Source organism: Astatotilapia calliptera, chromosome 11 (genome assembly GCF_964374335.1).
Source record: "Astatotilapia calliptera chromosome 11, fAstCal68.1, whole genome shotgun sequence".
In the NCBI taxonomy this organism is placed as follows: domain Eukaryota; kingdom Metazoa; phylum Chordata; class Actinopteri; order Cichliformes; family Cichlidae; genus Astatotilapia; species Astatotilapia calliptera.
The window spans coordinates 30,040,081-30,066,915 of NC_137432.1; the positions used below are offsets into that span (position 1 = coordinate 30,040,081).

General features: G+C 38.3%; 1 protein-coding gene across 1 annotated transcript; it reads right to left on the bottom strand.

The window, feature by feature from the left end:
- Window positions 1-789: 789 nt before the first annotated feature.
- Window positions 790-23,003, bottom strand: LOC113032135 (cell adhesion molecule CEACAM5-like). Its single transcript, XM_080308650.1, has 10 exons — window positions 22,610-23,003; window positions 22,064-22,384; window positions 21,681-21,947; window positions 4,809-5,070; window positions 3,989-4,302; window positions 3,568-3,825; window positions 3,191-3,475; window positions 2,337-2,442; window positions 2,169-2,238; window positions 790-1,647 (listed from the first exon to the last, which is right to left on the bottom strand). Exons 1-10 carry the CDS (start codon window positions 23,001-23,003, stop codon window positions 1,336-1,338), a joined length of 2,589 nt encoding a protein of 862 aa, XP_080164776.1. The 3' UTR covers window positions 790-1,335.
- Between the last annotated feature and the right edge of the window lie 3,832 nt (window positions 23,004-26,835).

Genomic DNA, 26,835 nt, shown 5'->3' on the forward strand with positions numbered 1-26,835 from the left:
TCTTCCAAATTCATCCTTTCTCTCCCTTTAACAGAGAAGGGCCAAAATCTACACCAGTCAACTACTCTCAACTCCAAATAGTTGGCAGCTGAACTAGACTGAATTCTCCTTCCCACATGTGTGTAGCTGATATCTTACACAAACATAAACGAAAACAAGAGCATGCAATAACTGAACAGGAACCCATTTTTATGGGATACTCTATATACATATATGCATACATATACATAGCAGTAATCTGAATATTAAATTATATCATTTGTGAAAAACTGAATATTGACAAGGTGAAACAGCTGTGGAGCTCAAGCAGTCTAAGATTTAAGCTGAGCCAGACTGTTTTGACTGAGTCATATTTATTAGAAATGAATGATACTTCCTAAATATAACATTTTATCAACTTAATGGATTTATTAAAAGCAGCTAGTCATTATTTTTCAAAATGTTCATAAAAAAGCTTAAAATACACATATTCATTCATCCATCCATTCTCTTACACTAATCCTTATCAGGGTCCCAGGCGCCCTGTGGGGGGTGGCAATAAAACATATTTAGTGTTGAACTCTATTGTTCTCAAGAGGTTTTAAGCCAAGTAAATAATAGAAAAAAATGTCATTTTTATTGATCAATATTCTGGGATTGTTTGGGGACTTTTGTCACTAGCATTAGAACTACTGAAGCTAGTTATATCAAAAGTTTAAATGGATTATTGGTATAGAACAAATGATTCGGTCAACCTGATGATGGTGCCGGATAAAAACTGAAAAAGAAAATAAATGATCTTATGCAAAAGAGGAAAGAAATGCATTTACTCTGGAGGAATACAAAACACAATACATCGTGTAAAAGAGCATTTTGTGAAAGCACAAAAAGAAAATTCCAAAGGTCATTTGGCACACTTTGGCTACACACTTTCAAATATATTTAACCAGACAATGGCAGTGTTGGCCATCTGCCAAATGGAAACTTAAACCGTTAAAAATCTGCAAAATACATCAAGAATAGAGTCAAGAAAAAGATAAGCCACTATATTTACTGCTACTACTAAATGTCACTGGCCAAGATTTTATAGTAAAGCAGTATAGGTATCTAAAATTTGCTAAACCATAACATTTTTCTAATATTTGTAATCCTTAAACTACTGCAGAGCACGATATTCAAAGCTAACATTCTGTAAGATTTGATTTGTTAATATTTGTGAAGTTTACAGTATAGAGAAAATTGTCCTACACTTAGTTATTCCAACACAAAATGGAAATCCATCCATCCATCCATCCATCCATCCATTACATCTGAAGAGATCAATATTTATCCTTAGCAACTATACAAAAGAATTCCTCAAATATCATCTGTTATGTCATTCACAGTGGAGTACACTGCCTCATCATCCTCGTCCTTCTTTTCTGGTTCACAATGTTTCATCTCCCCCTCCAACATTTTACCGTCGTCTCCACCATCATCTTCTTGTTCTTTTTTTATTACCTTCTTAATTTCAGCGTACTCCGTCTTTGTGCTTTCTCGCATCCTTGCAGCCTTTCTGCCGCTGTGTGTTTTTAACAGGGAAAGATCAATGGTGGCATATTTCACTTCGTTTGTCCCACTGTTTGAGTTCAGGGTCTGGTTGTTTTGTAATGCTTGAGCATCATATATCTGTTCGGCACAAAGTAAATAGTTTCAGTCATTTATCAGCTACAGGCAGCCAAACATTGTGAATACTATCGATTTATCTTGTATATAGTCTTTCATGCTTCAAAGGGTTTGAGTTCTCATTGGGTGGCCTGAAAATTAGCTTTACACAAGAAAGAAACTTTGCATTACTTTAATTCTGGTTTCCATTTGTGTATTTGTTTATTTATTTTATTATATGTTTGTTGTATCATGAATATTAAAGATCAAAGTTTTACTGTGACAGAAAGTTGAGATGTCTCATATTTTAAGTCAAACCATCCTATTTGCATGGTTTCTCTCTCCATCTGTCCCTTACTGCATTGCGCTGGAGTACACCTGAGAATCGCCAGGCTGTGTTAAACACCGCCTAGCAGAATAAAGGTGGCGACACTGGATTACCAGCAGCAATGAGACTTCCACCATATGTATGTGAGATATTTGTGCTGAAACTCATTTAAACTATTTGAATAGTTATATCAAAAAAGACGAATTAACATAAATACCAGTGGATCATCTGGACGTGTCAGCATCACAAAAGTGTCATTCAAATGTCCAGAACTCGTCATTTCTTTCCTGTAGAAAAGGGCATATTTACAGAAACAATGTTGAAATGAATGTTAAATTGAATCTACAGAGAAACCTTAGTAATAACTACAAAAATAATTCTGTACCTGTAACACTTTTTGGCCAAAAAGCAAACACCTGATGAAAGAACTGCACCAATCAAAAATGCAATGATAATTTCCAGAAATCGCCACCTAAGACCCGATGACGGCTCTGCAATCAAAGAAAACAACATGATAAAACCTGTTAACTCACATATTGAATTATATACAGTACACCTAATGGCTAGTCTAATGATTGTCTTAATTACATAGGTCATAGATTTGTTACGACTGTGATTGGAATCATATGTAAATTTGAGTGTGCAGGTGCTCCTCCGTGGTTGGTGCATCCAGGGTGGATGGCTCGCACCGATTGGCTGAGGACCGGGAGGCAGCGGATAAGAAGAGACCGCCAGGGACTGCCATGTTATTCATTCTCGGCCCAACCCAACCGGCAGACCTTTCACTGTGTCACTATGTTACCATGTTGGTTAATGTAAGAGCATGTAGGGGTGGACCGCCTTTTTGTTTGATCAGTTTTCTCCTGTTTTTGTTAGGCAGGGAGGAAAGTGATTGTCGTTTGGTTTAATTCTTTTGAGTAGGTAAATTGTGTTTATTCCTGAGATAGGTTACCTTTTGTTTGTTGTTTTGGCCTTGGGTTCACCCTGAAGTTATGATATGCTCCCTTCCTTTGTTTAACTGCACTTATTGTAAATAAATCACTGTCAGAAAATATTAAGTGTGTGACGTGCTGCTTGGGGTTGGACGGGGATGGATCACCCTTTATGTTGTGGTCTTTATGTAGACGCGCCATAACAGATTACATGGGTCCAGAAATGGTAGTAAAAATGTCAAGTGGTTAAAAGTGTTACAGAAAGGGTTTTAATTTAAAACAACAACAACAACCAAACAAAACTTACCATCTTTTTTGGACAAGTTGTTATTGATCAGCAGGTTCTCTCTTACTTCTCCATTTCCATTGTTGCTGACACATTCAACAGTGCTGTTGCCATGGTTTTTTACAGTGAGACTGACAGTGCTGTTGACTGTGTGGTTTGATACACTAGTAATGACAGAGTACTCAGTGTGGTGATTCAACAGAGGCCATGTGATGTTAGGTAAAGGAAAGCCTTCACTGATGCACACACAGGTCAAACCCTCAGACTGAAGCACACATCCTGAGCCATTCTGTATCTTTGTATGCCCTGTAAACATGTAGTCAGAATCATAAAACAGGACACGCTGCAAGCTATAATGTTAATGAACTTCAGGTTAAAAATACATGCCATCTACTTACAAGTCACAGTTACATCAACATATGAATTCAGAGTTGTGTCCAGATGTTTTACTGTACAGATGTACTGCCCTGAATGTTCTGATGTTACATTATGGACGACAAGTGTAGCTGATCCAGTGTCATTGTGCAGCTTTGTGTTAGAACTAAGTTTAGACCACACAATCACAGATGGAGGAACGCTTTCAGCACTGCAGGTCAGATTCAGAACATCTCCCTCCTTAACAGTTGTATTCCCAATGATCTGAGCAGCCCTGTTATCTGTGGAGAATATTTAGGTGATTTATTTAAGGAGTTTGGAAACAACACTGGCACATAATCATTCTTCACGGCTTCAACTGCAAAATTAACCTGGAAGATGATAAGGCTGCTGATGACATCACTGGTGATGTTATCCAGTAATGTGACAATGTGTGGTACTTACATATTACTGTTATGGTGACGTTTTCCTTTAGGGTATTGTTCATATATGTAACTGTACAGATGTACTGTCCAGAATGATCCGGTTTCACATTTTGAATGAAAATTGTAGCTGAACCAGTGCCATTGTGCAGGTTTGTGTCAGAACCAAGTTTAGACCACACAATCAGAGATGGAGGGAAACTGTCAACACTGCAGGTCAGATTCAGAACATCTCCCTCCTTAACAGTTGTATTCCCAATGTTCTGAGCAGCCCTGTTATCTGTAAAATACATTTCAGTGATTTCAGTGGTATATTTATGGAGAGGGCAAGTTACACTGACATGTAATCATTCAACCAGAAAAATGAAGGATAAGAATGATAACAACGCGAGTTTAATTAATGCAAAGTGTAAAATGCCACAAATGTCATTAAAATGCAAATTACAATTTGGTCACTGTACAACATCATAATAGGTTTCAAAAGGCTCTTAATACATTTCCTCTTACTTCCCCTGTATAGTGCAGTCTACAGTGTTCCTCTTTCTAAACAAAGTTTTACTCTACATCTATAAATAAAAGATATACATTTGTACATCGTCTTCAACTTATCAAAATTATTTTAAATGACATTTTTGAAAAGTACAAGTCGTCAGTGGTATCACTGTCTAAACATTTCAAAGCCAATATACACAGATGTTGAGATGATATCACATATTTAATGAGGTGTGGCTGTAAGAGTTATTCAAAAGAATTACACTAATTTAAATGCACCATTTCAGAAACCAGATGAAACGAATATGACCACTGCTAAAAATCTTCTGCTTAAAAGCACAGTTTTGTACTTACATATCACTGTGATATTGACATCCTTTTTCAGGGTATTGTTCATATATGTAACTGCACAGATGTACTGTCCAGAATGTTCTGGTTTTACATTCTCAATGACAAGCCTGGCTGATCCAGAATAACTGTGCAGGTTTGTGTCAGAACCAAGTTTAGACCACACAATCAGAGATGGAGGGAAACTTTCAACACTGCAGGTCAGATTCAGAACATCTCCCTCTCTAATAGTTGTAACACCACTGATTGTAATTTCTTTCATATCTGTGAGATAAAAATACACATTTTACAATCATGTTATTTCCTTTTCAGAATCTGCTGATGATTCAATAGATTTTAAAAAATGCAAACAATAAATAGGAGGTTGCAAAGTACTCACAGTTTACATGTACAGTCAAAGTCTCCTCTGTAGATTTTCCACCTGTGAAGTTGATCTTGCAAGTGACACTGGTGTTGTGGTGTTCAGCTGAAGGATTAAAGGTCAAAGTTGAGATGTGTCTTTGTGTGAAATCCACCAGATTCTCAGTCTTGAAATTAGTGCTGTTTCCTTTAATGTAAGATTCAGTCCCTCCTGCTCCTCTCCATGTCCAGGTGATTTGAGGAACAGATCCAGAGCAGAGACCAGGAGCAGTGCAGGTCAGTGTGGCCTGCTGTCCCTCAGTCAGTGTGGGACTCATTACTGTGGGCTTCTGATTAAGACCTAATGGAAGTAAATTGCATTAATGAACCCAAATTAACTACCGGAAGTTCATCTAGCACATTAATCTGGGTTCAAATAATAAGCTATTTAGTGAAAATGGTCGTTTTCCCAGGAACTGCTGCAGTTCCTACCAGCTACCATAGAGGTCAACAATTCCCCAGAAGAGTTAATACTTCATTAAGACCATAAAAATCCTAAATATGTTATTGTACATGACTTTTTTCTACATGATTGGCCTTGGAATAGATTTTCATACCTTTAACAGAGACAGTTACTCTTGGAATGAATGTGAATCCATCTTGTTTTCCATTCAGTACACCAGTAACTCTGAGCTGATATGATCCAGAATCAGACTCTTTCAGATCATTAATGATGATGCTGCAGTTTTTTTGAGTCACATCAGGCTCCAAACGTGAGACTCGTCCTTCAAACTCAGCCTGAGCTTTTTTCTCAGTGTTGTTGTTGCTGTGAAATATTATGACAGCTTCACTGCACCTGTGTTGAGATGCTTCACATTTGTACCAAACTATATGTTTGGGTGTAAAGCCAACACCAGTAGTAAAAGAACACAGGATCACAACACAGAGTCCAGCCTCTGCTGTTAGTTCTTGCTCAGTGAGATTAATACAGTATCCTTTGGCACATTGTTCTTGCACCAAGGCAGAGGCACCTGTTAATGCAAAGGGAAAGATAAATATAGTGATAAAGAATATTTACTTTACAACAATAAACATGATGTCTAATTAAAGATATTGAAGTAACTTTTATCTTTTACACGGGCTGCTTGTTTGTGCTGTACTCCACAACTACTATAATGTTCTCATTTCACAGCTTATTATATCCAGGCTATGGAATCTCCCTGGATGTACATCAACAATATCTCAGGACATGTTTAACAAAACATTAAATTAAAATGGCACACGAGCCAATAGATCATAGTAAAGGCACAAATTTATGATGAACTGTTGATAATAAAAAATTCTTATCATCTGGATACATTTCAGAAAAAGAGTGTTACATGCAAATATCAAATACAAATATAGCAGAATTACAGTAAAGGAGAAGATACAAACCTGTGTCAGCAATGCTTCCTTTTACAGAGACAAACAGAGCCGACCAGATGAGAACAAACATGTTCGTTGCTCGAGACGTTCAGTCTCTCCCTCCACAGAATAACTTATCCAGCAGATGAAGCAAAAAAGAAATCAAAACAAAAAATGCAATAAAGAAAAAGCCAACAGTTCACATCACACATCAAAAGAAAGATGTATAATATATATAATATTATATAAATGTATATTAACTGCCAAATAAGAGGACAGCCTTATAATATTTGATTAATAAATAATGGTCTTACTCACCATCACTGCTACAGATGTGAAAAAGTCTTTACATTTCTTCTTTTAAAAAGATTTTTTGAGCCACATTCAATTTTATTTTTACCTGTTTTACTTTGTTCTTCAAAACTTCTCTTCTCACTGATGACTGGTGACTCTCTAAACTGAAGTTTTTCATCCTCATCGCTCTTTTCTTTTTCTTCCTCCTTCTTGCAAAATGATTTCAGGAAGTTTCTCAGTAAACCACTCAACTTTACAGACTGACGTTCAAGTTCCTCTGTATGCTATATATAATTATAACATTGTTTATTAAAACATAATGTTATCTTATTTTAACATTCCAATAATGATGCTCCAACAAGTTTTATATTTTCATATCAGAATCAGAATCGGGATCAGAAGACTTTATTTATCTCCAAGGGGCAATTAACAAACAGCCGAGCAGCATACGTGGAAGATAAGGACAATAAGAACAAGCAATAGAAGTGAAATAATAAATACACAGAATATACAGAATATACAGTTTTAAAATTACACAGTTTTAAAATTAAAGTGACTGAAGGTGAATAAATAACCGCAAGTGACTAAAAGTGAATAAAGTGTCAGTAGTGTAAGAAGAATGTAGTTTATGTTTCTGGTGTGGGAAATGTTTTTATCGGCTGGAGTTAAAAAGCAGAGTGGCTTTGAGGACAAAGGTGGCTCTGCCTCTCTCAGTCCTGCAGGAAATGCAGCCGCATTTCCTGCATAGGGGAGCCATTGAGATCCTGGGTGAAGAATGTGAGAGGGGTCGTTGATGATTTTGGCTGCCTGTCTAAGGGCCTGTTGGCTGAAAACCTGTGCCAGAGTTCTGACAGGCAGTCCAATGATTTTAGAGCACACTGATGGAGTGTGCTGCAGTCTGTTCCTGTTCTGAAGGCTGAGGGAGTGGAACCAGCAGGTGATGGAGAAGGTCATGATGCTTTCCAGGAAGGCATAGTAAAAAGTCATCATGATGGGTGTGCTGACTCCAAAGGAGTTGAGTTTCCTAAGGAGGTATAGCCTGTTGGCAGAGAATTTCAGGAGGTTGTTGAAGATGGTTCCCAGGTATTTGTACTCCTCAATACCTCCACTGGCTTCCCGTGGATGGTGGCGGTGACTGAAGCAGCCAGATCCCTCGGCCTACTGGAGAAGGTCACCACCATCTCTTTGGTTTTGCCTATGTTCAATTCAAGTCTGGAGCTGTCACACCACTCTACAAACTCCTGAAGAGTGGGCCTGTGGTGTTGTGAGGGGCCTGATAGCAGTGACAGGAGAAATGTTTTGTCAGCATATTCAACCAGGTGGCAGTTGGGCTGTGTGGATCTGCAGTCATCGGTGTAGAGGATGAAGAGCAGGGGGGGAGAGCACACAGCCCTGGGGGGAGCCAGTGGAGGTGGAAAAGAGACCGGAAAGAGACTTGTTGACCCCAACTTTCTGAGTCCTGTTGGTCAAAAAGTCCAGTATCCACAGGATTAGCTGATCATCCAGGTGAAATTGGGTGGAAAGTTTAGTGGCCAGGATATGAGGCTGCAGAGTGTTGAACGCTGATGAGAAATCAGCAAACAGAAGTCTGGCGGAGGAGTCAGGGAGCTCCAGATGTTTGTGGATGGAGTCCAAGATGAAGATTTTGGCAGCATTTACATTACTTCAACATCATACCACCGATACAACATCATTTTATTGCTATATAAGTGCTTTCTTATGTACTCAGTTAAAAAAAAGTTCCTTGAGACAGATTGAGTGCATTAAAGAACTTAAGAATTTAAAATAAATTTCCCCTCTCTCATTCTCAGTGTTTGCTGCCTCTCTGCAAACACTTCTGCATATTTAGGCTTCTTATGTATTTATTTATATTCTGCACCATCTCTGCTGCTCTTAGTATTGCCATGTAACTCATTTTAATATTGTTATAGCAATGCACTGCTCTGCACTTGTATTTGTGAAAATTATTTTTAACCATTTAAAATAAGATCAGTGCAGCAGTTTGTTGTATGTGTGAGTCTACATAGCTGTACCCAGAGGATTGTGATCACCAACATTATATATGTCATAAAAAATTTAGTCTTTTTCTTCAAGCACACCATTATTTTTTTGTGACATTACCAATAAGTTTGATGTGTCACATGGCCTTCTTCCTATTGAAAAAACAAAAGTTGTATCCAAGATGACCGACTTCTAGGAGTCAACAATCCCCTTATAGAATGAATACTCCATTAAGACCATAAAAATACTAAACATGTTATTGTACATGACATGAATATCTTTTTTTCTACATGATTGTCCTTGGAATAGCTTTTCATACCTTTAACAGAGACATATACACAGAGTCCAGCCTCTGCTGTTAGTTCTCGCTCACTGAGAGTAACACAGTACCTCTGTCTCTACAGAGTTGTTGTCCCCAGGCTGGGGCACCTGAATGCAAAGGGAAAGATCAATATAGTGAGAAAAACTATTTAGTTTTCAACAATAAACATGATGTCTAATTAAAGATGTTAGAGTAACTTTTGTGTTTTACACAAGCTGCTTGTTTGTGCTGTAGTCTACACAACTACTATGGTTATATCCAGGCTATGAAATATTCCTGGATAATGATTAACAATATAACAAAAGATTAATTTAAAATGGCACACAAGCCAACTGATGATAGTGAAGACACACATTTATGATGAATTCATCTATCTCACATGCAAATATTAAAATAAATACAAATAAAAATATAGCAGAATTACAGGAAAGGAGAAGATTCAAACCTGTGTCAGCAATGCTGCCTTTTACACAGACAAACAGAGCCGACCAGATGAGGTCTTATTCACCATCACTGTTACAGATGTGAAGTCTTTATATTTATTCTTTTAAAAAGATATTTTTAAGCACATTTAACACATTTTCTGTGTTTTACTTTATTCTTCAAACTTGTCTTCTCATTGATGTCTCTCACTCTCTAAACTGAAGTTTTTCATTCTCGCCTCGTCTCTCTTTTCTTTGTCTTCTTCCTCCTTCTTGCAACAACATTTCAGGAAGTTTCTCAGGAAACCACTCAACTTTACAGACTGACATTCAAGTTCCTCTGTATGCTATATGTTCATTATTTATTAAATAATTTACCCTTTTAAAACATACTGTTATCTTGAGATTTTGATATTCAAGTAATGGTGCTCCAATAAGTTTTATATACACATATATTCACATGTGTGAATGGGTGAATGACTGAATGTAGTGTAAAGCGCTTTGGGGTCCTTAGGGACTGAGTAAAGCGCTATACAAATGCAGGCTATTTACCATTCATATAGCATCAAATCATCATCATTCACCTCATGGCCCTTTCCACTGTCAAGTAAAGACCCCACAATATTAGAGTGAAAACTTGATCTGTATATTTGCATTTTGTCTTTACATCACATTCAACATCACACAACCGATCTAAAATCATTATATCTTTATAAGTGTTTCTTATGTAGTCAGTGTAAAAAAATGTTCCTTGAGACAGATTGAATGCTTTAAAGGGCAAGAGCTCTTTAAAGCTTCATTCGTATCCATTTACATTGTGCAGCATTTCTGCTTTTCTTAGTAATTGCTGTGCAATCATATTTTAACATTGCTATATTAATACATTGGTAGGTACTTTGTATTTGTGAAAATTATTCTTAACCATTTAAACAAATATCAGTGTAGCAGTTTTATGTGTGTGTGTGTGTGTGTGTGTGTGTGTGTGTGTGTGTGTGTGTGTGTGTGTGTCAGATGTAATAATTTCACCTCCTCACTACGTACGACTCTGGATACTGTAGCTCCTGTGAAAACTAAGGCCTCAAATCAGAAGTATCTGACTCCGTGGTATAATTCTGAAACACGTACCCTAAAGCAGATGACTCGTAATCTGGAGAGGAAATGGCGTGTCACAAATCTAGAGGATCATCATTTAGCCTGGAGAAATAGTTTGCTGCTTTATAAGAAAGCCCTCCGCAAAGCCAGAACATCTTACTATTCATCACTGATTGAAGAAAATAAGAACAACCCTAGGTTTCTCTTCAGCACTGTAGCCAGGCTGACAAAAAGTCAGAGCTCTTTTGAGCCAACCATCCCTTTAACGTTAACTAGTAATGACTTCATGAACTTCTTCACAAATAAAACTTTTATCATTAGAGAAAAAATTACCAATAATCATCCCACCGATGTAATATTATCTACAGCTACTCTTAGTACCACTGATGTTAAGTTAGACTCTTTTTCTCCAATTGATCTTTCTGAGTTAACTTCAATAATTACTTCCTCCAAACCATCAACGTGTCTTTTAGACCCCATTCCTACAAAACTGCTCAAAGAAGTCCTGCCATTAATTAATTCTTCGATCTTAAATATGATCAACCTATCTCTAATAATCGGCTATGTACCACAGGCCTTCAAGCTGGCTGTAGTTAAACCTTTACTCAAAAAGCCATCTCTAGACCCAGCAGTCTTAGCTAATTATAGGCCAATCTCCAACCTTCCTTTCATATCAAAAATCCTTGAAAGAGTAGTTGTCAAACAGCTAACAGATCATCTGCAGAGGAATGGTTTATTTGAAGAGTTTCAGTCAGGTTTCAGAGCTCAGCACAGCACAGAAACAGCTTTAGTGAAGGTTACAAATGATCTTCTTATGGCCTCTGACAGTGGACTCATTTCTGTGCTTGTCCTGCTAGACCTCAGTGCAGCGTTCGATACTGTTGATCATAATATCCTATTAGAGCGATTAGAACATGCTGTAGGTATTACAAGTACTGCGCTGCAGTGGTTTGTATCATATCTATCTAATAGACTCCAATTCGTGCATGTAAATGGAGAGTCCTCTTCACACACTGAGGTTAATTATGGAGTTCCACAGGGTTCAGTGCTAGGACCAATTCTGTTTACATTATACATGCTTCCCTTAGGCAGTATCATTAGAAGACATAGCATACATTTTCACTGCTATGCAGATGACACCCAGCTCTATCTGTCCATGAAGCCAGATAACACACACCAATTAGTTAAACTGCAGGAATGTCTTAAAGACATAAAGACCTGGATGGCCGCTAACTTTCTGCTTCTTAATTCAGATAAAACTGAGGTTATTGTACTCGGCCCTGAAAATCTTAGAAATATGGTATCTAATCAGATTCTTACTCTGGATGGCATTACCTTGGCCTCCAGTAACGCGGTGAGGAACCTTGGAGTCATTTTTGACCAGGACATGTCCTTCAACGCACATATTAAACAAATATGTAAGACTGCTTTCTTCCATTTGCGCAACATCTCTAAAATTAGAAATATCCTGTCTCAGAGTGACGCTGAAAAACTAGTTCATGCATTTATTACTTCCAGGCTGGACTACTGTAATTCATTATTATCAGGATGTCCAAAAAACTCACTGAAAAGCCTTCAGCTAATCCAAAATGCTGCAGCAAGAGTCCTGACAGGGACTAGAAAGAGAGAGCATATTTCTCCTGTTTTGGCTTCCCTTCATTGGCTTCCTGTTAAATCCAGAATTGAATTCAAAATCCTGCTCCTCACATACAAGGTCTTAAATAATCAGGCCCCATCTTATCTTAATGACCTTGTAGTACCATATCACCCTATTAGAGCGCTCCGCTCTCGCTCTGCAGGCCTACTTGTTGTTCCTAGAGTATTTAAAAGTAGAATGGGAGGGAGAGCCTTCAGTTTTCAGGCCCCTCTTCTGTGGAACCAGCTTCCAGTTTGGATTCGGGAGACAGACACTATCTCTACTTTTAAGATTAGGCTTAAAACTTTCCTTTTTTCTAAAGCATATAGTTAGGGCTGGACCAGGTGACCCTGAATCCTCCCTTAGTTATGCTGCAATAGATGTAGGCTGCCGGGAGATTCCCATGATGCATTGAGTTTTTCCTTTCCAGTCACCTTTCTCACTCACTATGTATTAATAGACCTCTCTGCACTGAATCATATCTGTTATTAACCTCTGTCTCTCTTCCACAGCATGTCTTTATCCTGTCTTCCTTCTCTCACCCCAACCGGTCGCAGCAGATGGCCGCCCCTCCCTGAGCCTGGTTCTGCCGGAGGTTTCTTCCTGTTAAAAGGGAGTTTTTCCTTCCCACTGTCGCCAAAGTGCTTGCTCATAGGGGGTCATATGATTGTTGGGTTTTTCTCTGTATCTATGAAGCGCCTTGAGGCGACTTTTGTTGTGATTTGGCGCTATATAAATAAAATTGAATTGAATTGAATAGATGTCTCTATGGTTAGGTTTTGTTTACTCTTTGTTTTGAATCTTTGTTATGGTTTTGGCTTTTGTATTTCATGTTTCATAGGTATTATTTAGCACCTTTTACAAGTTGTACTAGGTTATGGTATTATGATTATGATAACCATCAAGTGAGCTGTGTATTTGTGTTCATCAGCCACTTAAATTTGGGTACAAAAAAATGAGAATATTTGTGTTTGGTCGGTTATTTCTTTCTTGTAACAATCCTTTTTGGCAGGAAATTTTATATAGTCAGAAAGCCTGTTTTGTTTTGTTCCCCACACATTTGTATGCTGAGTAGCAGAGTTGAGTGTATAGATTGTATCTATGAAAAACTTGCCAAATCTTCTCTACCAAGGCCAAACAACTTACTCTGACTCAAAAAGCATATCAGCACAGAAACCTCTGACCAGCTGTGAAGTTAGTTCATGGGTGATGATATATGTGTCATGGTTCTGGATCCTTTTGACCCAGCTTTTTGAGTTTTAGTGATATTTTGTATAATGGTTTAAGTTTTAGGTTCATTAGTAGTTCAAAGTTAGTCAGTTTTGAGTTTCTTCTATTCCCTGTTTAGATTCTTGTTTATTAGTCCCTTGTGTCTCTGTCCTCTGCTTCTCTCTCAGTGTTTCCGTGTTGAGGGATGTTTGTGTGGGCATCCTTGTGTCTTGTTATAGAGTGTCTCTGCTTTCAACTAACACTTCCTCTTTCTTAAGTACCTCTAATGTACTTCCTCTGTCTTTGTGGTCAGCTTCAAGTAGTTTTATCACATTGCTCAACTGCTGTTCAGAAGCATATACTTCAAAAATGTAAATGTAAACATTTTATACCAAGCCTTTTCAGGAAAACTTATTAATACATCTTTGTATGCAAAAGTTTCCCAGATCACCTGCACAGCCTGTTCTGAGCTCATATATATGGAGGAGGCTGCACCAAATATACTGATCAATCTGCTTTAGTGTGCCCTGAGATAAAAGGGAGCTGATAAAGCTGATAAAATACCATTGATTCATTTACTTAGGCATGGTTCACAAACACGCTGTACCCAGACTCAACAGAAGAGACTCCACAGTGGTCAACACAGCGTAGAAGATCGACTGCCCCCTCCCCTGTTTCACATCTATACATCCCACTGCCTCAGAGCTGAGGAGATCACAAGAGACTCCACCCATCCTGCAGCCCACCTGTTGTACTTGCTGCTCTCAGGTGGACACGACAGGTGCATCCAAATCAGGACTAGCAGACTAGCGAACTGTTTCGCGACCACACTACAGAACACACACACACACTCACCCTACCCCAACATGTCAGCACCTCACACACACATACAATGCATAGACACAACACACACACACACACACACACACACACACACACACACACACACACACACACACACACACACACACACACACACACACACACACAAATATTTAATTGTTTATTGCTATTTATTCTGCTACCAGTAAGTTGCTTCTAATTTAGCTGAACATCTGATGCCTTCTTGGTTCTGAATCATCTTCTGCTTCTCTGACATGTGTTGTCCCACAGGGCTCAATTTTAGGGCCACTGCTGTTTTTATTATATTTATTTTCCATCCTTAGAAGGCATGGGATCACATTTCATTGTCATGCCAATGAATGCCAAATTTATTTGTCACTAAAGCAGAAGGATGTCATCACCATAAAACCTCTAGATGACATTAAAGCATGGCTGGCTTTAAACTTTTTCAATTTTAATGAAAAGAAAACAGAGGTGTTGGTGTTTGGACTCAGTGGTCCCTGTGAGTCCTCCTTTATTTATATTGGACCCTTGGAAGTTTATTTTATTTAATTTAACCTGTTATTACTGTTTTAAATTGGACAGCCAAATTAGAGCTGGTGAAGTCCAGTTTTTATCATTTAAGGCGACTGGCAAGAGTGAAATCTTTTCTTTCTGGGCAGTACCTCGAAATAGTGATCCATGCTTTTATTTCTTCCCATCTGGACTACTGTAACTTTATGTGGGGGTCATTCAGTTGCTGGTTCAAAATACCGCTGCACAACTGCTAACAGGAACTTGAAAAAGAGACCATATAACCTCTATGCTGGCCTGTTTGGTTGTTTTAAAGTGTTTTATAAATAAAGGTGATAATGATGATGATGATGAGATTCTGAGAATTTCTTGGTTTTAAACGGGATTTTTTTTCCGTCCCACTGTCACCAAGTACTTCCTCACAGGGGGTCATCTGATCATTGGGGCTTTTTATGTAATAGTGTAGGGTTTTACCTTACAATATAAAGTGCCTTGAGAAAACCGTTATTGTGATTTGGCACTGTATATGTATAAATAAATGTTTTTATGGTAATTCAATAGGAGAAAACATACCACAGAGAGAAAGCATGTCACCTTTTATAAATATGAACCTGCTTTAAATACTTGTTCCCTCTATCACTGTGATCACTTAAACATAACCTTATATGGCATCACTGTACTCACTAAGTACTTCCTCTTCTAACATAAAGGTCAGACTATCACTGCCAACCAGTATGTTTACTAATGACGCAACAGAGAGCAAAACCATGTTGTAACTGGTCACTAACTTAAATATTTGCATGTCAACAATTCCCACTGTTGTACACTGTAATGTACACAGTACACTGTTCACCTTAATTTGTGATTTAGAGGCAATATTTGGGTTCAAACTGAAAGAAACAATTCACTCCAAACATCGGGTTAAGGTTTGCATTGGCTTTCACCATTTGCAATATTACCAGGTGAAGTGAAATTTCTACACTCTACACTCTACACTCGTGCTATACTCTATTAGAGTTATACATTCATTTCATTTCAGAAATGCAGGATGTGTTTTAAAAGACACAGAAAGAGCCACTGAAAATCCAACACCACTGAAACTAAACTAAACTTAAACTTTAAGGCAAAGTAGAATAAATTAATTTGTTAAGCTGTGAATCAGTTTCAGCACAGCAGAATGGTTGAGAAATCACTTCACAACCTTAAAAAGTCAAGAAACATGCATATCTGACTGATGTGCATGTTGTATTATAAGTGAGGAAAACCTCAAATATAAGTGTTAGTGAATTATGCTGTTGCCCAGATTGTCTTAAAAGTGGTGTGGTGCTGCCTGAATAAAATACTGTCCAGCTAGAAGTAAGAGACACTGTAGTACAGTTTCTCTCTGTTACTGCACACTTTAGAAAATCACAAAAATACTACAATTAGAATTATAAAAACAAACAAAAAATGTGGATACCAGCACATAATACAATCTGACTTGAAAATAAATAGCTAAATATTTATGTCATTAGTTAAACACTGCCCTCTGCTGGACACACATTGCTCTGAAAAACGCTTCAGTATCCATGAAATGTGCAATAACATCATCCAACAATGTGAGGTCACCAGAAGACATTGCTCTAGGGACCGATGGATGTGGGTCGTCATTGGCAGCTACACAGAAGTGCTGGAGAAGCATAACCCAGGCTAGCCTTGGGCCGATCCTGCCAGGTCCCAGCTAAGCGCTGCTAATTCTGCCTCCATATTAGCTGTGCTAGGTCGCACATGAAAATGGAAATTAATAAGGTTACCTGGATGTGCCCTTGCTGTTGCTGTATAAGTCATGGCTCAACAGGGTGGGTGAGGAAGCCCTAACAAAAATTTTACTGCTTTATTAGTTGGCTGACCAGATCCATTGTTCAGTCATTGGAAAGCTCAGATTTTTATGTATCTACGCCTAATATTTAGTTTTTAATTCTAGTCTCTGACTCAGCAGTCAGATTGATCTCTGGAGATTTGCAGAGTTAATTATTATGGTTGCAACATTTGGCAATAAGTGCCTGTCTGGTTCTTAGTTTTGAAAATGGCTAATAGATGAGGGATAAGTCCAGAAAAAAGGAAGAAACCAAACAGAGAAGATTTGTTAATTTTTTTTTCAGCTTTATTACAAAATGATTTAACTGAAAAAGATATGTTCCTATATCAATCAAACAAAAGACAACCACAAAAATATCCTGGAAAGAAATGAGTTTAACAAATGAATCAAAGAAAAACACATGTGCTATCAACAGACACTTGTTTCATTTTTTCTAATTTCATATCAGACACTTTAAAGATCTTAGTGAAACTATGTATTGTAAATATTACCTTTCATTGTTTCAGTAAGGTAAAGTGTTCTCTAGATACAATAATTCTATATAAATGTATATAATTTGCATATTTCTGTATGATACACCTAATTATCAAAGAAAAAAAAATCAGACCATGATGAAAAGTTAACTGGGGCCTAACAAATATTATGCCCAGGATGTTTGATGTTTACTTGGTGGCCATGTGGCTTACTCTGCCTGCAACTAGTGTGTGTAAAAAATGGCCAGAGGGGAAAAAATAATTTCCCCTCAAAGAGTAAAAACAATGAAGTTAAGCATATATCATTAAAAATGCAATAGGTAGCTTATATTTTTCTAGTAAGTTTTGATTGTTTCAAGAAAGACATTTAAACTTAGCTTTAATATATATTAGCTTTAACATATTGTCTTTGTCTTCCCACTCATTATTCTAAATGCCTTTTAATCTATACGGTCTCTTTTTTGCTCAATTCAAATAGTTAATATTATTAGAATGTGATAAACAGTTGAGAGAGCGAGAGGCTGACCTGTCCTTTTCCTTAAAAATTCAGTTGATTAATATTTGCTCAAAATGGGAACTACAATTGGCTTTAAGAACTATATTTTTGGATGACCGATATGCCAATATATTTATCCTTCTCAATCAAAGCATCAAAAACCAATCTGAGAGCATTAATCACTGAGGTGGTTCCATCTTGGGCTCCTAAATGGACACTCTGATAGCTTAATAATGGTTTTAATTAACTCCATAACAAAACATTACTCAAATTCCATTGGTTATATCCTTCACATTTCATTCACTGCCTCATCTCGCCCTTCTACCCTTTCTGGTTCACATTGTTTCAGCTCCATTATCACATTCTTCTCTTGTCCCTCCAATATGTCTCCTTCCTCCCCAGCATCATCTCCCCATTGTTCTTCAACCACTTTCTTAATTTCAGCATAGTCTGTCTTTGTGCTCTCTTGCTTCCTTGCTGCCTCCCAGCCACTGTTTCTTTTCAGCAGGGAAAAATTAATATTGGCATATTCCCCTTCCTTTGGCCCACTGTTTGAGCTCAGGGTCTGATTGTCTTGTAATGCTTGACCATTATATACCTGTTAAAGACAAAGGAAAAGAGACTCATTTTTCTTGTACATTTACATTCTCTCATGCTGGGTTATTTTTCTTTTTATGCCCTGACAATCAGCTTGATGAAAGAACTGAAGTTTAATTTATTGCAATCGCTTACAATGTACTTAAAAAAACTGTTAAAGAAGACATGACAAAGATTTGAAACACTACATGCTCTCAGCTAAACTCATGGTGTCCCTTTATGCATGAAATTAATATTGCATAGATTTACACTTCAATTCCAATTACTGCTAAAGAGAGACAGGGAAAGTGGACATTGGATCCTTGGTTTCTTATGATAAAATTCATTGTTGCAGCCAGGGACAGTATAAAGACGACCCCCTTAAACAACTTTTTAGTTTTAGAGTCCTTACTTTCCACAATGTTGTTTTTTTTGTTATTAGTTAGTTAACATAAACTAATGTAAGGCTACTGACCAAAACACAAGACTGTGCTAAACAAGTTCTATTATCTTTAACTTTTAAAAAAGTCCAGCTTCGAAGACAGTGTCACATCTATGTCAGTTTTTGAGAGCAGGATTCCATGATTTAAATTAACCTTTATACATTTGGTGTTTCATATCCACTTTAAAGTGCACACAGTGGTGTGAAAAAGTGTTTGTTACAATTAAATGTTTCAGATAATCAAACTAATTTAAATATTAGACAAAGATAACACAACTGAACACAAAATGTATTTTCTAAATGACAGTATACATTATTAAGAGGGAAAAAATCCAAAGCTACATGGCCATTTATGAAAAAGTTATGGTGGTGTATCTCATCTTTTGAAAGCTGAGTTCAATTTCTGGCCTGATTACTGCCACACCCATTTTCAATCAAGAAATTACTTACTGTAAATAGGACCTGCATGACAGAGTTGAGTAGGCCTCATACCTCATACAGGGAAATTCAGCAACAGTTAAGAAACAATGTAATTGAGATGTGTCAGTCTGGAAAAGGTTTCTAAAGACATTTCTAAATCTGTGAGAATCCATGCAAACCTCAGTGAGAGGCATTATCCACAAATGGCAAAAACATAGAATAGTGGTGATCTGGAGTGGCCGGCTGACCAAAATTGCCCTAAAAACTAAATTGTGAAAACTCATCCAAGAGGTCATTAAAGACCCCAGAACAATATCCAAAGAACTGCAGGCCTCACTTGCCTCAGTTAAGTTCAGTGATGCAACCATAAACAAGAGACTGGGCAAAAATGGCATCCATGAGAGAGTTACAAGGTGAAAACCAGTGTTGAGTAAATGAGCATAAAGGGGAAAAAAACTATTTTGCCAGTGATCCAAAACACACCAGCAAGTCCACCTCTGAATGGCTTAGGAAAAACAAACTGAAGACTTAGGAGTGGCCTAACTAAACTGCCTTTTGTGTTGACTTTTTTTCTTTGTCTAATATCTAAAGTTATTTTATGATCTGAAATATTTAACTGTGACAAACATACAAATAAAATAGGAAACTGGGGCAACCACTTTTTCACACCACTGTATACAAAATCAAAATAATCTTGTTATTAAGGCTAATCTTAATCTGAACCACTTTCTTGCAGAACCTTTATGTGGGAACTTTCAGTAAAATGTAAACAAGTAAACTATGGATGCTTCAAAGACATCATAATTTGTGCAGAAACTCCTATTTTGACAAGTAAATCAAAAAATGTCTGATGAATTAATACCAGTTTATTTTGATGTGTCTCCATCTCCAAAATCTCATCTGAAGTTCTCAATTTTTGAATGTTCTGTTTTTTTCTGAAGAAAAAGACAGAGAGACAAATTCATGTTCAAATTCCTCTACAGAGAAAACCTAATAATAATTAGACACCTGTAGCCTTACCTGTAGCAATTTTTAGCTAAAAAGCAAATGATTGTTGCAAGAACTGTCCCAGTGAACAAGACAATGATGACGTTCAGGTATTCCAGCCTAAAAACTGTGAATTGAAGTGAATTTAAAAAGGAATAAAGTTGGTTCCATGTTGCTTAAAATGCATACTGCAAATGTGTGTTTGAAGATTGTCTTTTTACAAAGATTGCATTAACAAATGTGGTCCTAAGAGGTTAAATTGGTGTTCAAAAATGTTTGGTTGGAAATACTTACTATTATTGTCTGGCAAGTTTTTTTGGATTGTGAGACTTTCTTCTGCTTCCCCCATTCCATTGTTGCTGACACATTCTAAAGTAGTGCTGCCATTGTTTTTCACAGTTAAACTGACTGTGCTGTTTACTGTGTGGTTTGACACAGTGGTAAAAACAGAGTAATCAGTGCTGTTCTTCAGAAATGGCCATTTGACAGTAGGTAAAGGAAACCCTTCACTGATACACACACAGGTCAAAACCTCTGACTGAAGCACACATCCAGAGCCATTCACTATTTTTGAAAACCCTGTAAACGCATGTTTAGGATCATTAAACAAGTGAAGCATTGATTTTAGCGTAAGGATGACATTCAGATTTAAGATCAGTGCCGTCTACTTACATGTCACAGTCACGTTGACATATGAAGTCACAGTTGTGTGCAGATGTTTGGTTGCACAGATGTACTGTCCAGAATGTTCTGCTGTCACATTCTGAATGACAAGTGTAGCTGATCCAGTGTCATTGTGCAGATCAGTTTTAGTCAGAAGGTTTGTGTTGGTACTTCTCCAGACTATAAGAGCTGGAGGGAAGCTTTCGACACTGCAGGTCAGATTCAGAACATCTCCCAGTTTAACGGTTGTATTTCCAATGATCTGAGGCTTCCTTTTATCTGTAAAACACATTTTAGTAATTTATTTACTAAAGTAATTTACTGTGTTGTGCATGGTGAACCAATACAGGAATTGAACCATATATTGGGTGTGGGGGAGATTACTCTCCTTATGACCAAGGATGTTGTGATCAGGAAGTCACACACACACGCACACACACACACACACACACACACACACACACACACACACACACACATAGTGCCTTGTCTTAGAACCATTGGGGGGGGGGGGGGGTTATGGTGGGAGGTGCTTGTGCTGTGATGTGTATTGTAACTGTCATGTCAATAAATAGCTGCGAGGAGAGCTGCTCTTTGAAGGATTTGGGCTAGAGACAGGTGATGAGACCAAGGCTTCCCTTGTTAGCAAGTTAAAGACCGGTTGAAGATGTTCTGTTTTGTCTTGTGTTCTTCATGATGAATAAGTCTCTAAACTAGCAGGGCCTGTGGAAACACAGACCCAACAAAAAAAAGGACCCTTCTTGGGGCTCTAATGCTAAACTCATCTTTCAGTTGTCATTAATATTAATAATAACATTTATAATAATAATAATAATAACAATAATAATAATAATGAATACATTAAAAACAAGGTTTGTACTTACATATGACTGTTACATTGACTTTGGTGTCTGTATTGTTGACTATATTGTTCATATATTTAGCTGTACAGATGTACTGGCCAGAATCTTTCGTTGTCATATTCAGCATGGAGAGAGTTGCTGATCCAGTGTCATTGTGAAGGCTCGTGTTGGAACTATGTTTAGACCAGATGATCAGAGATGGGGGAAAACTTTCTACACTGCAGGTCAGATTCAGAGCTTCACCCTCCTTCACACTTGTATCCTTAGTGATTTTAATTTTCTTCACGTCTATGTGACAAAGGACACATTCCATATAACTTCCTGACTTTTCTTCAAAAGCACTATAACATTCAATAGCATTCTGAATATTTTAGATAGAAATATTTAGATTTAGAAATACTCACAGTTCACAGTCAAAGTTGAACTCCCTTCTGTAGTTGTTTTATCTGTAAAGCTGATCTTGCAGGTGATATTAGAGTTGTGGTGTTTAGCCAAAGCATTAAAGGTCAAAGTTGAGACATGACTCTGTGTGAAAGCTGTCAGATTCTCTGTCTTGTAATCAGTACTGTTCCTTGCAATGTAAGATTCAGTCCCTCCTGCTCCTCTCCATGTCCAGGTGATTTCAGGAACAGATCCAGAGCAGAGACCAGGAGCAGTGCAGGTCAGAGTGGCCTGCTGTCCCTCTGTCAGTGTGGGAATCATTACTGTGGGTTTTTGTTTAAGACCTGGTGGGAACACAGTACATTAGTGGAATCAAATGAACTTGAATTAAAAGAGGAAAAAAACTCCAGAAATTTAAGTAGATGTTTATCGGGAATTGTTGCACTTCTTATAAGCTGCATACAAGGGTCAGCAAATGTGCAAAATGTTTCACAGATACAATAAAACACAAGCATGTTGAACTACATTTCAATTTCCTACATGATTGTTTTTGATCTAGCTTTTCATACCTTTAACAGAGACATTAACTTTAGGAATAAATGTAAATGCATCTGTCTTCCTATTCACTTCACCAATAACTCTGAGGTGATATGATCCAGAATCAGACTCTTTGAGATTATTGATGATGATGCTGCAGTTGTTCTGAATGACATGCTCGATAAGTGACACTCGTCCTTCAAACTCAGGTTGAACATCAGTGCTTTTGTTGGTGTGAAATATCATGACAGGACGATCACATCCTGCTTCTGATGCTTCACATTTATACCACACTATATGTTGGGTTTCAAAGCCTTCAGCAGTCTTGAAAGAATACGGGATCACAACATAGAGTCCAGCCTCTGCTGTCAGCTTTCTCACATTAAGAGTGATGCAGTATTCTCTGTCACACTGTGGATTTCTCATTTCTGAATCACCTGCAAATGTAAAGGAGGAGATAAAATAAACAGACTTTAGTTTTAGGCAAGCAAAGATGAATTTGTTTCTTGAGACTGCATTGGCCTTTGCTGTTTCTTTATGTTTTGTTTGCAATCTCTTTGCAAGTTTGTTTGTTTTTTACATTACATCACATCACATCACTTTTATTGTCACATCACATGTGCAGGTACACTGGTACAGTACATGCGAGTGAAATTCTTGTGTGCGACCTTCACAAGCAGCAGAGTTGTGCAAAAATACAATGACGTAAAACAAGCAAAATATAAGAATGGCTAAATCTGAGACTAATAAACATATGTACAATATATAATAGTATATGCATTAGCATTTGCTGTGTGTGCACAACTTTTTTTTAAATGACACCACGAGTCAACAGATAAGAAGAAATATTTATAACCTGGACGTATGTCCAAAAAAACAGTGTTACATTCAAATGTTGGAAGATTATTTATTATATGCAGAATTATAAAATTGTAAAGAGGATACATTTCATTTCATTTCCCAGCACTGAGTCAGCTCCTACTTTTATCAACAGTGAAAGACAATTGGAAACAGTGTTCATTAAGAGTTTTAAATATATTTTGAATATATTTTACACATTTTTTACCTCAGTGTATTTGCTGTTTATCAGTCTTCTCTGCACAATGATCTCTGCTGACTTTTTAATCTCAGGTTTCACTTCCTCATCTCTATTTCTTCCTCATTTTGCAACTAAATTCTTCGCAGACACTATTGATTTTTACAAACTGGCTTTCATAAATATAGCATGTTCTGTTGCACTAAATATCTTATATATGTTCATTATTATTATTTATTTTTGGTAAAAACCTGTATCTTAACTTAAGAATTTGACACACCAGCAGAAGTACTTAATTCAGTTTTTCATGAGACATTTTGCTCAGTTTTACGTCACTTCAACATAGTACAACACATACAGCAATAAACAAGCTTTGTTAATGGCTGCATGTATTAAAATTAAAAAGTCACATTAGAAAGGATTCTTGAGGCACATTGAAGACATTAAACAGCTTAAAGGATTTAAAATAAACTCTCACAGCATTTCCATTTTTCAGCCACATACAGCCTCTCTGCAACACTTCTGCATATTTATGTCTGTGAAGGTTCTCAGTCATCCAGGTCATCGTAGTCAAAGGAGCTTGCAAAGAAAAGCGTCTGGACTTCTTTAAGTTGCTTGAAGACGTTTCACCTCTCATCCGAGAAGCTTCTTCAGTTCTAAGGTCAAATGGTGGAGAGTCCTAGATATAAACCTAGTGGGAGTATCCCCCCACAGAGGGACAAAAGGACCCCCTGATGATCCTCTAATCGCCTGAGCCAAGGTGTGAAACTGGGTGTGGGTCCCAATCAGCCAGAGTTTCGGGTGTGTTCATTGTGAAACCTGGCCCCACCTTATCATGCGAATTCCTGAGGTCAGATGGCCCAGGATGTGAGTGGGCGTTAAGGCGCCTGGGAAGGGATCTCAAAACTGGATTATAGATGGCAGAGAGTTGGTGTCGTAAACCCCCGCCTCTGTTCAAAGATGGTCGCTCACAGTGGACATAGATGGCTTCTTTCACTCCTCTTTCAAACCATCTGTCCTCTCTGTCCAAAATGTGAACATTGGTATCCTCGAAAGAGTGTCCTTTATCCTTAAGATGCAGATGGACTGCTGAGTCTTGTCCTGTGGAGGTGGCTCTTCTGTGTTGTGCCATGTGCTTGTGAAGTGGCTGTTTGGTCTCTCCAATGTAGAGGTCTGAGCATTCCTCGCTGCACTGTACACCATACACCACATTGTTAAGTTTGTGTTTTGGCGTTTTGTCTTTCGGGTGAACCAGTTTCTGTCTGAGCGTGTTGCTGGGTCTGAAATACACTGGGATGTCATGCTTGGAGAAAACTCTCCTGAGTTTCTCTGATACACCGGCTACATAGGGGATGACAGTGTTGTTGCGTCTGTCCTTCTTATCCTCCCTCGCTGGTGTCTGGTCTTCTTTTCTGTGCCTCTTTGCTGACTTTAAGAACGCCCATTTAGGATAGCCGCACGTTTTGAGTGCTTCCTTTACATGTGTGTGTTCCCTCTTTTCCCCTTCAGGCTTAGAGGGAACATGTTCTGCCCGGTGGTGTAGGGTCCTAATTACTCCAAGTTTGTGTTCCAAAGGGTGATGGGAGTCAAAGAGGAGGTACTGGTCCGTGTGTGTGGGCTTCCGGTAAATTTCGATGTTGAGTTTGCCGTTCTCTTCAATATGCACTGCGCAGTCCAGGAAAGGCAAACAGTTGTCCTTTGTGTCTTCCCTGGTGAACTTGATGTTTTTATCCACAGCGTTAATGTGCGCAGTGAAGGATTCCATTTCTTGTGTCTTGATTTTGACCCAGGTGTCGTCCACATATCTGTACCAGTGGCTGGGTACTCTTCCTTTGAAAGAGCCAAGAGCCTTCCTTTCCACTTCCTCCATGTAAAGGTTGGCTACAATAGGTGACACGGGGGAGCCCATGGCACAGCCATGTTTTTGTCTGTAAAAGCCTTCGTTGTACTTGAAATATGTAGTGGTGAGGCAGAGGTCTAACAGTGTGCAAATCTGATCGGGTGTGAAGTTGGTCCTGTCCTCCAAGGAGCTGTCTTCTTGTAGAAGACATCGACATCGAAATTTACCGGAAGCCCACACACACGGACCAGTACCTCCTCTTTGACTCCCATCACCCTTTGGAACACAAACTTGGAGTAATTAGGACCCTACACCACCGGGCAGAACATGTTCCCTCTAAGCCTGAAGGGAAAAAGAAGGAACACACACATGTAAAGGAAGCACTCAAAACGTGCGGCTATCATAGATGGGCGTTCTTAAAGTCAGCAAAGAGGCACAGAAAAGAAGACCAGACACCAGCGAGGGAGGATAAGAAGGACAGACGCAACAACATTGTCATCCCCTATGTAGCTGGTGTATCAGAGAAACTCAGGAGAGTTTTCTCCAAACATGACATCCCAGTGTATTTCAGATCCAGCAACATGCTCAGACAGAAACTGGTTCACCCGAAAGACAAAACGCCAAAACACAAACTTAACAATGTGGTGTATGCTGTACAGTGCAGCGAGGAATGCTCAGACCTCTACATTGGAGAGACCAAACAGCCACTTCACAAGCGCATGGCACAACACAGAAGAGCCACCTCCACAGGACAAGACTCAGCAGTCCATCTGCATCTTAAGGATAAAGGACACTCTTTCGAGGATACCAATGTTCACATTTTGGACAGAGAGGACAGATGGTTTGAAAGAGGAGTGAAAGAAGCCATCTATGTCCACTGTGAGCGACCATCTTTGAACAGAGGCGGGGGTTTACGACACCAACTCTCTGCCATCTATAATCCAGTTTTGAGATCCCTTCCCAGGCGCCTTAACGCCCACTCACATCCTGGGCCATCTGACCTCAGGAATTCGCATGATAAGGTGGGGCCAGGTTTCACAATGAACACACCCGAAACTCTGGCTGATTGGGACCCACACCCAGTTTCACACCTTGGCTCAGGCGATTAGAGGATCATCAGGGGGTCCTTTTGTCCCTCTGTGGGGGGATACTCCCACTAGGTTTATATCTAGGACTCTCCACCATTTGACCTTAGAACTGAAGAAGCTTCTCGGATGAGAGGTGAAACGTCTTCAAGCAACTTAAAGAAGTCCAGACGCTTTTCTTTGCAAGCTCCTTTGACTTCTGCATATTTAGATTTTTTTCTTTATCTATTAATATTCTGTGGTATCTTTACTATTCTTACTAAGGCGCTGTTGTGCCTTCTGTCTCTATGGAAACCT